The 14,636-nt window shown below is 36.2% G+C and overlaps 1 protein-coding gene across 1 annotated transcript in view; it reads right to left on the bottom strand.

Annotated features, from left to right (window-relative positions):
* DNAH12 (dynein axonemal heavy chain 12) overlaps positions 1-14,636 on the bottom strand; it is a 212,477-nt gene that overhangs the window by 133,399 nt on the left and 64,442 nt on the right. Inside the window, exons 18-29 of the mRNA XM_064274342.1 lie at positions 14,414-14,599; positions 13,531-13,731; positions 11,428-11,622; positions 9,966-10,087; positions 9,588-9,870; positions 6,256-6,375; positions 5,664-5,820; positions 5,263-5,435; positions 2,503-2,655; positions 2,008-2,247; positions 1,435-1,680; positions 804-923 (exon numbers count right to left, since the gene is read on the bottom strand). Coding sequence (XP_064130412.1) covers positions 804-923; positions 1,435-1,680; positions 2,008-2,247; positions 2,503-2,655; positions 5,263-5,435; positions 5,664-5,820; positions 6,256-6,375; positions 9,588-9,870; positions 9,966-10,087; positions 11,428-11,622; positions 13,531-13,731; positions 14,414-14,599 — 2,196 coding nt within the window. The remainder of the gene's footprint in view (positions 1-803; positions 924-1,434; positions 1,681-2,007; positions 2,248-2,502; positions 2,656-5,262; positions 5,436-5,663; positions 5,821-6,255; positions 6,376-9,587; positions 9,871-9,965; positions 10,088-11,427; positions 11,623-13,530; positions 13,732-14,413; positions 14,600-14,636) is intronic.

The following is a 14,636-nucleotide window of genomic DNA, read 5'->3' as shown; positions in this document are numbered from 1 at the left end:
TGCATGTTTTGCTGTGCATATTCTCAGCAACAACAAAATTTTTTTAAAAAGTAAATGATGCCTTAATTACACAACAGCTGAAACAAAGAATATTTTGCAGTAATATCGATAGAGAAAAGAGGTAGAATAATTGAATCATCACAAGACAAAAGGTATTTTACGCATGCTGAACTCAAAAAAATCTTCACTGCACATTTTACTGTGGAAATTGCCATAAAGCGGCAATTTCATTTCAGTCACACACCATCTACCTCTCTGATTTTGTTAAACTGAATTTTATTGAGATTGTTTTGTTTGTAGTTATTTATAAATTTATTTTGGTTTTATATTATATAACAGCTATAAGCAGCAGATACTTATACTTATGTGTGTACATATTTAGGCATCATTATGTCTAATTTAAGTGAAATTGGAAATCTACATTGTTTGTTTCTTTTAAAAAAGAGTCCACATATTACTTAAATTTTAGAAACAAAGCCTTATATTAATTATATAATGTTTTTCCACTTTCTGCCCGCCATCTTTTCTACCTTCTGGAATATACACTTGTAAGAATTACAATATACGTACTAGCAAGTATTATAAATCATAAAATAGGAGATAAAATACCTTTTCTCATACAAGGAATATTATCTTTGCCGAAAGTCTTGTTGACTCTGGTATTATGTAATACCACATACTTTAACTTACTCATCCTCATTAATTAAAGTGGCCAACAGAATAATTTAATAAAACTTTGTAAACTACTGAGTCATCAGATAAATTTACCGTGCAGAATAAGTCATTCTCACAAGTTTACTTACGTTATAATCAGCTTCAGGAAGTTTAATACCAGGAAATAAGTCACTAGTTATTCCATTAAATAAGGGTATATCATGAGATAGAAACTTTGGTTCATTTACATCTTTAATTGATCGAAGAAGCTAAAATAACCCAAAAAATAAGCAATATAAGTTAATTGCTAACATTCTCCCCCCTAAAAAGTCAAAGCTTATTTTACATTGCTCTGTGGGATCCCTATACTAAAAGGCCAATACTGTGTTTACCAAGCCAAAAACGTCCTTGTATGTATATAAATTCTAGTGAATGATATATCCCAGAAAGTATCATTTCAATGCCATTTTAAAATAAATGAGCAACAAACGTCTCAATTACCTATTTATAGTTCCTGATCAACCATTGATCAACCATATGGAAACCCTGGTGGTTTAGTGGTTAAGTGCTACGGCTGCTAACCAAAGGGTCGGCAGTTCGAATCCGCCAGGCGTTCCTTGGAAACCCTGTAGGGCAGTTCTACCTTGTCCTATAGGGTCGCTATGAGTCCGAATCGACTTGACAGCACTGGGTTTGGTTTTTGGTTTGGATCAACCATATTTAAGAGAAGTTCTAGAAATTATGTTTTTACTGAAACCTTCACAAGTAATTATTACTCACAAGTATATCTTCATTTTCATTTGGATATTTCAGTTTTAGGTTTCCGGCAGCCACCAAAACTGCTTTTACTGCTCGCATTCCGTAGTCGTAATGAAACTGTGATGACAGCTGCTCAGAGCAAAGCCTGTAGGTCATTACTATCTTCACAGACAGAGGTTTCGCATTCAGAAATCCATAGGAGTAGAGGGAGATTTCTGCTATGAGGGCATAGTTTGGAACCATCATAGCCACTGTTCTAAAAAGAACCTGAAACATACAATAAGCCAAATATATTATTTATATAAGGGAAGCTGTTTCTAAAGCTGAGAATAAGCATCCAAGGATACTATGCTGATATTCAAGTTTATACCCCAAATACATCTTTTCATAAGCTCCGTAATTTTTCAGTAGTATTTTAATATTCTATGCACTTTAATTATTTTGTACATCTAAAAAATTGTTCTGAGGTTTACCTCACAACAGATGGAATAGGTAAAATGAAAATTACAAATACCTGGGAGAAAACTGTAACATTTTGAAAGGACTAAGCTGTTGTTTTTTGATTAACAAATTTACGCTCTTAAAAAATATTACCTTAAGGTTGTCTGGCAATTCAGAACGCCCCGCATAGCCAGGATTCATGGTAATAGCTACAAAACAGTTTGGATTGAGCTTAAGCTCTGTCCCTTCAAAAACGAACACTTCCAACTTCTGCTGAATGGCTCTCTGAATGCAAAGGATCTGTTGAGCTACCACCGACAACACTTCCAACTCAATTCTGTTAAATTCATCAAAGCAAGCCCAAGCCCCAGAAGAAGCCAATCCTTTAAAAAACTAAAGACAAGAAAAAAGGAAGTGATTTTTCTTAGGAAAGGGCATCATCTCTTAAAACAAATATTTAGCCTTTTAAGTCTAAATTAAAGGTTAAGTTTAATAAAAAGCCTCAGGTATAAAAACAGTATCTTTACTCCTAAAACTAAGGTTAGGAAGTTACTCACATTTGTATAATGCTTAAACATGATGTCAGTTTATCCAAGAACCCTAGTAAGCTTGTAAAGTTGAATATTAGGGATCCAGCAATTTACCTACCTTTCCCATTGCTAGGTAATCTAGCCCGTCTGAACAGTTGAATACCACACACTGCACAGCAAGAGCTTTAGCCAAGTCCTTAGTGGTCTCGGTTTTTCCTGTGCCTGCAGGACCCTCTGGAGCACCTCCAAGGTTTAAATAGAAGGCACCTATCTGAAAAAGAAAAAAGTACATATATATGAAAAGAAATCCATGTAACAAACAATTGTTTACCAAATATACGTAGCATTATTTGTAGCTTCAGAGAAGTAGTTATATCATTATATTGTTCAGCTCATTTTTAGCATAAAATCTCCAGCTGCACAAAGTAAATGCAGTTTAAAGGGTCCAAAAAAGTGAAAATGCATTAAAATCTCCTTATCCTCTAATACTTCGTCGAGACTTGAGGGAATAAAATTAGTTCAGAAAAGTTTTAATTGGAAGTGATTGAGGAGATGGCTGTAGACAATAACAACACATTCCGGATGGCTAGCTGCAAAGGAGGTAAACACTTGAAAGTGGGTGTTGTAAATCGGGGTCCATTAAATGAAAGAGAGACAGACTACCTATTACATCATTTTGCCTATGTTCTCCACTTTCTGCATTTCCGTAACACTTCTTTATCTCCCTTCCCAGTAGTAACACTTTCTACCTTGTATTACAGTTAATTATGTACACTTTTTCTCATCAATTAGTCTTTAAGCTCCTTAAAGGCAAGATCAATACTATATGACTTCTCTCTGGTTCCCCACAATGACTAGAACAGTAGCTGAAAATCTTCAGACACATACAAACTACAGTCAGATCTAACTATAGAATTCATTTCATATAAACCACCATGGGAGTTTGTGAAACTTAACTCCTTTTAGAAAAAATAGGGTTAAGGGACCAAGGCTGAAAATAAACCTGTGAAAATCGTAAACATTTTTACATTTACTGAAATAGAACAATAGAGACGGCTCATAAATAAAGGCACTATCAATGATATTTCATCCACCTTAAATGTATAATGGATGCTATGTTGTTAATGTCCATTAACTTGACTGTTGGAAACCTCAGGAACACGCTTATAAATGTGTTCCCTTTATTATGAATAATAAATATACCAGGCAAATTCTTTTCAATGTCTGGTGTTGTATACTAATGTTTAATACAATTCTGATTTTATAACTCAGAGTTTTTAGCTTCCATCTTACAAGCATATCACAGCTTCTGAGTTCACTGAGGCCCCAGTTGTAGCAAGAAGTTTGAAATTCATTTGCTCCATGTGTATTAGGCAGTGACTATGCACTTGTTCACCACTAGAAAACCAGAGAGACCTGGTCCCTGCCCTCAAGTAGCTTCCTCAGAAAGTGAAGAGTTTGATGAAACACTTTATTACTGACCCACTGGTGCCCAGCCCAGGCCCCCCTTACCAGGCCACTGCATCCATCTCCAAGAGCTGCGAGTGTCAGTTGCCGACTTCTAAGAACTGCCCTCCACTATAGGAGCTAGGAGCCCTGGTAGCACAGTGGTTAAGCACTCGGCTGCCAACCAAAAGGCTGGCGGCTTAAACTCACTGCTGCTCCGCAGGAGAAAGATTTGCTTCTGTAAAGATTACAGCCTTGGAAACCCTATGGGGGCAGCTCTATCCTGTCTTACAAGGTCACTATGAGTCAGAACCAACTTGACAGCACATCGTTCTTTTATTTTTTGTTCTTTAAATAGAAGCTACCTCAACAGTAAAAACCTGGAAGTTTACTTACAGCTATGCCCCAGGGATGATACCTCACCAGTTACAATAAAGGGGTATGAAAGCCAGATCCCCTTGCCGTAACTCTGTAAGGCCATTCATCCAAAGCTCCCCGTGAGATCAGGCAAATGCTATACTTCTGCTGAAACCATATCTTTGCTTAGATTTTCCCATCCTATCCTGCTTTCCTCACTTCATTACAGGTTTTCACTGAGAGCATTTTCTTAGTAAATCATTTGCTCTAGACTCCCCAGTCCATCTCTGCATTTAGAGAACTCAATCTAAGGTATTTTAATTTTTCTTACTGAGCATAGGGGGATTGGTGTTTATTGATGTTCCTCTTCAACGAATCCCCAGGTAGGTTTACCAGATTTAGCAAATAAAAATACAGGATGCCCAGTTAAACTTCAATTTCAGATAAACAAATTTTTTTTTTTTAAGTAAGTCCTATGCGATATTTAGGACATACTAATGCTAAAAATCTATTCATCATTTATGTGAAATTCAAATTTACCTGGGAGTCCTGAATTTTACCTGGCAACCCTATTCTCAGAGTTTGTATAGTCATTGCTCTGTCTTCCACAGCTTTCTAACTAAGTTCACACCCTACCATCATCCCCTCACATTTCAGTTCTCTCCCTTCTTTTCAATAGCACTGACTTGGAGTTCTTGGGCCCCAATGTAATTTTCTCATCTTCCTGTCATCTCTCCCAGGATTCCACTGCAAATCTCTACCATTTTCTGAAGCTCCTATTTTCTCCTACATCTTCAGTACCTTCTTTTTGTAATTATCCTCCATGGGAGTGACTCACGATTTTTCACACACTAGAACTCAAACACTCCTGTATGTTACAAAAGTACCCAGAGGTAAATGTTCATTAATATAATTTTACATAAAGGGAATCTGGAGTTAGGAAGGGATAAGTGTATTCAGCTATTACAGGTAAGAGAATACATAAGGACAGTCATGTTAAATTTGGATAAGAAACTATGACACTGCACCAAAAAGTAATCTTTTGGGTGTGAATTAAAATAATTTAAATGCATACCAGTGTTCTGTAACACCTGTCAGTTAGAGGAGTAATGACAAGTCGAGGTGAGTTACCAAGATATTCATAAGCATATTTTACATTGCAATTAATGATGCGAACTCGAGCATTCTCATATTCCCAATAATATCGAAGCTGAGCTAGCCACTGGAAATCTGTATCATGTGAGACACCTAGAAGGAATAAAGTAAAATAAGACACATGATCCTTAAATGGTAATAATTCTAAAAGTAGGTGCTTTGTTTATAACAGCAAATATTAAAATAATTCATGTTTTCCAACTTTTGGGAAAAGATAATGTAAAAGAAATTCTGTTCTGAGAAAAAAAAGACCTAATTATAAACCTTTGTTTCTAGAAGCTATTGATTTTATCTTTATTGTTAAAGAAAAATGTCACATACCTATCTCAATCATGTCCATGACCACGTCCCTAGCATGGACATCGATAGTAACCAAAGCCCCCAGAGTGGTCCTGGTCTGCTTAGACAATTTTCCTCTAACAAGCTCGACAATATCATTTAGTTGGCTCTGAAGTTCCCTATAGTACTTCCTTAACCCCTAGAAAATAAAAAAGCAATTAAACTGATGTTATATAGTACATACAACATGCATTTCATACATTTACTCTTGTATAAAACAATGCTGACTTTATAATCTATCTCAAATATAGAATTAATTCTAGAATAGTGATTCTTTAAAGCCTTGTAAAATACTAAGAACAAGCTTTCAAAGAACTGCATAGTTTTAATACTATATACAGAAGGAGCTCTGGTAGTGCAGTGGCTAAGAGCTTTGCTGGTAACCAAAAGGTCAGCTTGGAAACCCTTTGGGGTAGTTCTACTCCGTCCTAAAGGGTCGCTATGAGTCAGAATTGATTAGATGGCAATGGGTTATATATAGAAACTGAGGGGGAATTGCCTTTGCAAAGAATAGATAAACTAAAAAAATGGAATGGAAAAAAGGATGTTGCTATTTAATGAAATAATGCTTTACCTCTGGCCCACCACTTATAACTTCCTGTGTCTCAGAAGTCCAGAACATTTGAGAAACACAAAGTACAACCTGGCCAGGCCACTCTCGAACCCAGTCTCTTCTTGCAGTTTCTGGATAAGCCTGAATAATTAAAATGCATTTCTAACTTTAAAAGATTGAAAAAAAAACCAAACTCTAAATTTCTAACAATAGAGAAGTGCATTATTTGGTATACTCATAGCCTGGAATATCATATACTCATGAAAAATTATTTTAGATGACTATTTAAAAAGACTAGAAAAGATGTTCATAAATTATGATATTTTTGAATTTTTTTTTTTTAATGGAAAGGTGAGTACCAACATGTTAATAATGGGTTATCTCTGGAAGGAAGAATTTTACATGATTCTTATGTTCTTTTGTTGTGGAAAGTTGTCAAGTTTTTTTACATAGAATATATATTACTTCTATTATAATGAAATCTAGGGGCTTTACTAAACTGTCAAAAAACAAACCAGTCAAATAAATTATATATACTGATGTTCAGATTTAATTGAAAAGGCGGTTATACAATCTAGTAGAAAACTGGACGAGTAGTTAGAACCTTTATGTTATCTATAGCTTTTCTAAAAACTTGTATGACCAGAGCATATAATGTAAAAATTATATACTACTATCTATGCTTTTGATTTCAAAACACTTTTATTTCTAAAACTTCTATGTTCAAAATGCATTTAATTGGATTTATCAAAGGAAAGAGGTTTAATCTTTTACAAAATGACTTGCTTCAAAAGTAAAGGGTAATAGCAGTTTCAAATTGTAAATTATAAAAGCCAACTGCAGAACTGGGTTTGATGTTGATGCTAATAAAAACTATATTTTTAATAGAATAATATCATTTTCGATATAAGAATGTTAAACATATGGATATAAGTATTATTATGAAAATGACTTTTGTTAGCAATATCCGGAAATAAGTGCAAATGACAAACTAATTTAAGCTTCAAAGAAGAATGAGGAGTGACTGAAAGCCATTTGCTAGTCATGTGGAAGGTAAATTGTTATTATACTAATTAAGGAAACACTTGCTGGACAATGTTGATTCTTTCCTATGTTATTTCTTTTTTTGTTAAAAAATGTGTTTTCTCAAGGGAAAGATTACTCCAAAGGACTAATGGATGACAATCACTACAACCTCTGTCAGACTGAGCCCAGAACAACTAGATGGTGCCTGGCTGCCACCACTGACTGCTCTGACAGGAGTCACAATAGAGGTCCCAGAAATAGCAGGAGAAAAATGGAGAACAAAATTCAAATTTACACACACAAAAAAAGACTAGACTTGCTGGTCTGACAAAGACTGGAGAAACCCCAAGAGTATGGTCCCTGGACACCCTTTTAACTCAGTACTGAAGTCACTCCTGAAGTTCATCCTTCGGCCAAAGATTAGACAGGTCTATAGGGCAAACGGAAATGCTGGTGGTGTAGTGGTTAAGAACTATGGCTACTAACCAAAAGGTCAGCAGTTCAAATCCAACAGGCATTCCTTGAAAACTCTATAGGGCACTTCTACTCTGTCCTACAGACATTGCTATGAGTCGGAATCGACCTTGACAGCAATGGATGTAGGGCAAACAATAACACACCTGAGGAATGTGCTTCGTAGTTTAATCATGTATACAAGTCTAAATGGGCACACCAGCCCAAAAACAAACACGAGAAGGCAGGAAGGGACAGGAAAGCTGGATGAATGGAAACAAGGAACCCAGAGTGGAGAAGGGGAAAGTGTTGACACATTGCAGGGTTGGCAACCAATGTCACAAAACAGTGTATTAATTGTTTAATGAGAAACTAATTTGCTCTGTAAACTTCCACCTAAAGCATACAAAAAAAACCTAAAAAAATGTATTTTCAAAATTTTTGAATCATAAACAGAAAAAGGAGAGGAAAAATCAAGATTTATCTGCAAAAACACTGAGGAAGAACAGAACAGCCACTGCAAGAAGCTGAGCTCCGTAGAGCTCACAGAGGATATCTCACTCATGTAAAGTGAGCTGCTGGATACAGTCTGCAGGGTCTTTTAAAACTAGTTTTTTGCTACACAATTGCTCCTTTATGGTCCTTAAGGCAGAAATGTATTGAAGTCCATTATTCAAGGTCAGGTTAACTGGATTAGCATAAACGGGGTACCTCTAGTGGTAGGTGTTACGTGTCTTTCAAATATTATATGTCCTCCTTTAACGTTCATTCATCTCATTTCGAGTTTTTAAGTAACCGTTTAAGTGTAAAAAGCAGTAAGTGAACTATCACGTATTTAACACCCATGCTGAGAACCGACCTATAGATCACAATTGTTCATCTACTAGACATATCTACTAGGCTATCTCATAAGATTTCTACTTCAATACATCCAGGAATAAAATCTTCATATTCCCCCAAGCCTCCATAAACCTGCTCCTCCTCCAGACACTCTCTCAGAGTAAATGCCACCCATATGCTGAAATCAGAAATTTTAAGGTGATTCTTGAGACCTCCCTCATCCTCTCCCTTATATCCTACAACCAATTCATCACCAAGATCTGTTGAAAATAACTACAAAGTGTATCTTAAGTGTGTCTACTTTGCTTCATATCTTCTGCCACTTCCCTAGTAGGAGTCAGCATCATCTCTTATCTGGGTTAATGCAACAGTCTCCTAATTTTCCATCCTGTTCTCACTCTTGTCCCCCACTAATTCATTCTTCACTTCATGTCATAGCCATAAAAAACTAAATAGAAATCAGCTCGTGTCCCTCCCCTGATTAAAATCCTTTAGTGGCTTTCCATTGTATTTAAAATACAATGCAATTCTGAAACTGCTTTTCTTTCTAGCCTCCTCTGACTTCCCTGTCCATTTTGCTCACTCTACTCCAGACAGCCTTTTTTTTTACTCCAGACAGCAGCCTTCCTGGAGGTTCTTAAACATCCCTGGTTCTTTCCGATCCCAGGCCCTTAATTCAGGATACCTCAATGCTGTTTCCATCTACTGTTTACCTGGTTAATTCCTAATCATCCTTCAGTTCTCAGTTTCAGCGTCACCTCCTCAGACAACCTATCACTGATTCACCCCATTCTAAATTATACACCCCTTATTATTTTCTCTCATAACACCTTTTTTTCTTTTATAGCACTTAACTATGTGTCATGATCAATTATTATTAATACTTTTATATTAATAATAATAGTGTTAAAGAAAATAATAAACGGTTTAAAATATAAGAAATGTCAGTGTGAAGTTATTGGTACCCATTCAAGACCTTCTAAAAGAAAGCTTTTGCAGAATAGAGAGTATACATAAAAACCTAGGAGACACACCAGCCTGGCTGCAGCGATCACATCATGAATACTCCGGAGCATCAGATCTTCCACTTGAATGAGCCACTTTTCCACGGCACCCCGCGCTGCTGACGTGGAAATAAGTGCGATCAGCTCCACTCGCTCACCTTCAGAGCTATACATGGCCTTAATGTCCAAATTGGGAAGGAATTCCAATTTAGCAATGCCCTCAAAGCATTTTTTTAAGTGAGGCTGAACTCTAAGTGGATCTTTGGTCTCTGACAAAATCTCTAACATTTCATCATTAGATAAGAAGAAAAACCTAGGGAAAAACATGCAAATATAAAAAGTTCAGTTATAATTCATCACACATCAGAAACTCCTTATAATTTTAGTATAACTGATCGTTCACCATACCGAGGAAAGAAAAGACGTTTCTTTTCAAGATATGCATTAAGCCCTTTCATAATTTTCTCCAAAAGGTCATTGCAGTTCTGCAGTTTTTCCAACAAACCTGTTAAAGAAGTAGCAGCAAGAACCTAAAAGAAACATGTTTGATGAGGTCAGCGCTTGTATACTAGATAAAACTATAACAAGACCTAAACATTAACCTATATTACATGTCAAAATTGTCAAAAATGTCAAATGCCAAAAATTTTCTTTTGGTAAAAACTATTAAAATTCAATAAATCATAAATATTCGTGTCCAAGTACAAATGAGAAGTTATAATTGTCATTCATAATTTCATTTTTCCTATTTTTTTTAAAATGGTGAATGAAACTTCCATTAAGTTTGTGTATGGTTTAATTTTAATGTTTACAACTATCACTCATAAAATTAACAATCTACAACAGATGTTGGCAAACTTCACGGGCCAAGTTCAGTCTCTTGCCTATTTTTGTATGGCCTGCGAACTAAGAGTTGGTTTTACACATTTAAAAGTTTGAAAAAATAAATATTTCAGGACACAAGGAAGTTTCAGTGTTCATAAACTAAGTTTAACTAGAGCACTGCCGCACCCATTCATTTACATACTGTCTCTGGCTGCTTTTGCACTACAACAAATGGCAGAGTCCAGCAGTTGCGATAAAGGCTGTATATCTCACAAAGCCTAAAATATTTACTATCTGGCCTTTTACAGAAAAAAGAAAAATTGTCAATCTATAGGAAATCATCTCTCACAGAGTTCCTATGGGAAAAATCCTTGAAAATGTCATAAATTTCTGGGCAGTATTGACTCTCAGTAAGTCCAGCATGGCTAGTTTTTCAACCAGCATTGGAACAAATTGCTATTTCTTCAATTAAATACCAGATTTAAAAAGGCGACTTATATCTACATATTATGCATACCATGTGTATGAAAAGCACATAGTCTGTTTTGAAACACTAGAATCACACTCAGCAAGGTGCTACACTCACTGGGAGACACATGTAGGAACTGAGATCGACTGAGAGACAGCACGTGCTTCTTTCACACCACACCCAAGCATACAGACTCATGAGCGGAATGTCAGGTGAATCACCCAACCTCTTCCAGTGCTTTCACTCCCATCCTCCCTCTCATTTTTGCTCTCTCTCTCCATTTTAATTTATTTGTTTTGAAGGGGAGAGGACTGGTTAGTGTGCATAGTAGAAACTGAGTTAAATGCACATTTGAAGCAGCTCTACTACATATATATAAGTAGTGTATCTTATGAACTGAAAAGCAGATTTTGTTTCAACGCTTTTTTAATGTTTTTTGAGCTTGCCAATTTGTACAAAATGATCAGGTTTTACTTTTGCAATCAGAAAAAATAAGTCAAATGCTTACTTTAATAGGCAAAAATAAAGGTTCATCTACTATAGGAGAAAACATAGGAGAGAAAACAAATATATCACCTTTGGGTCTTTCGCACAAAACTTCATGATATCCCTCCAATGTCTATCTACTGTCTGAAACTGACGGCCTTCTTCTGGCATCTGCTGCATAATATCCTCAGAACAAAAGATGGGCTCCAAGTACAGCCACTGAGCTTGCACTTTTAACCATTCATCAATTGTCTCTTGTATTCGAATCAAACGGTCCTCCCAGGCCTTAAGGAAAAGCATATTGTACTAATTTCTAGTTATTAAAGAAAAGCTATAAGTTATAGCAAAGAAAACATTTCAAATTTACTGTTATATTTTAATCAATGCAAAACAGTTCAAAGTCACTTATGGGTATCTCACATAGGCTTGGGAAAACTCTAGGAAGTCTGAAGTTTTCCTAAGTTACTAAACCTCACCATTAGAAATGATGAGAAAGTTATTTAGTCCAGTTTCCTAATCCCTAGGTCAACCGTCCCAGTCCAAAACGCATCCAGAAATATATACAGTTCTACATCAGTGGTTCATAACCAGAGGCTATTTTGCCCCCAGCCCCAGTGGACATTTGACAACATCTGTAGATATTTTTGGCTGTCACAACCGAGGGGTTGTGCTATTAGTATCTACCGAATAGAGGTCAGAAATGCTGCTAAACCTCCTACACTGTACAGGACAGACCTCACAACAAAGAATTTTCTGGTCCAAAATGTCAATAGTGCCATGGATGAGAAACTTTGTTCTACAGCTGCACAATTTGGGGGCAGGGAGACTCCTTATTCTTCAGGTCCCCTAAAGTCGGTAACATATTTCATTAGCTGGAGATCCTTCATATACTTTTCATCTTTGGTTCTTAAACATGTGGTCTATGTGTTATCTTCTAAATTCCTTGTTGGACAAGTTAGAAATTTCCACAAAAGATGTAATATCTTATCAGGAAAGGCTTGGCCAGCCTGATTGATGGGAAATGGTCCAGCATTATGTCCTTTTGGAAGAACACCATTCTTTGTCTACTCCAAATAATGGCAGCCAAGCCCCTCTATAAAATACTATTTGTGCTCAAATTAAAACCAGTTTGAATTCCAGCTCTGTCCTTTATTAGCTTGGTGAACTTTGGCAAATTATCAGTCCTCCTCTTCCTTGGTTTCTTTATGCGTGAAGAGAGATAGTAAGTGCCTTCCTTGAAGGTGGGCTACCCAGTACCCAGTGCCATCGAGTCGATTCTGACTCATAGCGACCCTATAGGACAGAGTAAAACTGCCCCATAGAGCTATGAGGATTAAATGGGTTAATAAACATAACACCCCTAAAGTAGTATCTGGCACATAGTTATGGAGCAATAAATATTAGGGGATATTTGTTGATCTTTTTGATGTCTTTTCCCCAATTTATATAGTCCCCAGTTACAATTTTGACAGTATGAAGCTATTAGTTACCATAATTTGTTTGCTTTCTCTACTTACCCACATCAACTATGACCCCACACCCAGTGCCCTTGAGTCGATTCCGACTCATAGCGACCCTATAGGACAGAGTAGACCCACCCCATAGAGTTTCCAAGGAGCACCTGGCGGATTCAAACTGCCGACCCTTTGATTAGCAGCCATAGCACTTAACCACTACGCCACCAGGGTTTCCACATCAACTATAAAGCTATGAAATCATCTTGGGGCCTCTGATATCAATTGTTTTTCTCAAGCAGGCAATAATTCAGTAACCACTCTAAAAGACCCTCAGACTAGTTGTTCACAAATATAATTAAAGTCCAGTATATAGAACCTTTCTACAAGTTAAAGAATATAGTAAGAAACAGTGTCTAGGCTTTCTTAAGTTAGAATAAATTATACGAAAACCATTTTCCTTCCAAGTCTTCACAGTCATTGGAGAAGATTTATTTTAATAAAACACAATTTTTTCTTTTCAAAATCATTAGAATTACTGTCTTAAGTCTATTCTATATATTTCTACATTAATTTCTGAGTATCTGTTTCAGTGTATCACCAGAAAAATATGAAGATTACAGAGTATGATTTGAATAAATATTTTAAAAGTCCATCCAACAAACTGACCTATTTCTGCAAGAACACAAATGTAATAAGATTGTAACTTTTTATAATGATCAGTAGCTCAATATCATACCTTGATCTCTTTTTCAAAAGGCTTGATGAAAGGTGAGCCTCTCATTGTCTGAGTTTTTATAATCTGGTCATCAAGGAGAGCCTGAATCTCATCCACTGAAGAAAGAATACAAACTCCAGTATCACGGTATGGGCTTATATGAAAACCAATATCATCCCAAGTTCCTATCATTGTATGCATGGCTTTCTCTAATGAAAACTCCTAGAAGGAAGGAAAGAAGAAGTTACGGGATGGTGGAAGAAAGGATCTTCTTTACTATATCGACTTTCCCTAGTGAACTGGATAAGCATTTGGCACATCACACTGTCATTTTCTTAAGATAATCTGTGGCTACAGTGTAATTTTTTTTTTAAGAAAGGTTTTTAACAATTTAATAATTCCTAGTAAGAATAATAACGTAGTTTTTAAAAATTCACTTGCTATGAAAACTGCTGTCAGTATTAAAACAGACAACAGAATAAAATACCTGATGGACTTTTCTGAAGGGTCTTTCGGCAGCCTGGAGTCTGAAGGTGTTTCTGTGTATCTCAATAATTCTTTCTCTAGGGCCATATTTATTCTGCTAGAACATACACACCTCACATGCCACACATATATTCACCCAGTGTTCTTAATGAGTAATTATGTATCAAGACTAGCATACCATCCACATATATCAGAATGCGGCAGAAGTAAGAAGTCAAAAGAGCCATTTCTATATGGATTCAGAGCAGTAATTACGAAAGAAGTACACATTTTGTGGGGAAAAAGGGTGATCTTCTACCATGGGCTCCCGTCTCCTCCCGCTGCTGTCCAGTGCTACATATTTAAACACAACAAAAACTATGGTTATTTGATTAACAAATTCATCAAATAAAGTATTTCAGTTGATCCTTATGTTTACCTTGCTTGCACCTGCACTTATCACTTCAAACTGTTCCAAGTATGGTGTAAGATTTAATTTTAAAACTTTTCTCAGTGTAGTTCCAGAGTCTGGAGTCAAGTCATAGCCTACAATTTCTGACATCTGGCTCCAGTGACGAGCTCTCATTCCAGGATTGCACAGGATGGAGACAGTAGGGATATACTCCTAATGGTGAAAATATAAACAATAACGGGTCACTCAT

The sequence above is a fragment of the Loxodonta africana genome, chromosome 22 (genome assembly GCF_030014295.1).
Source record: "Loxodonta africana isolate mLoxAfr1 chromosome 22, mLoxAfr1.hap2, whole genome shotgun sequence".
Lineage (NCBI taxonomy): Eukaryota > Metazoa > Chordata > Mammalia > Proboscidea > Elephantidae > Loxodonta > Loxodonta africana.
This window is presented reverse-complemented; position numbering and strand designations above follow the sequence as displayed.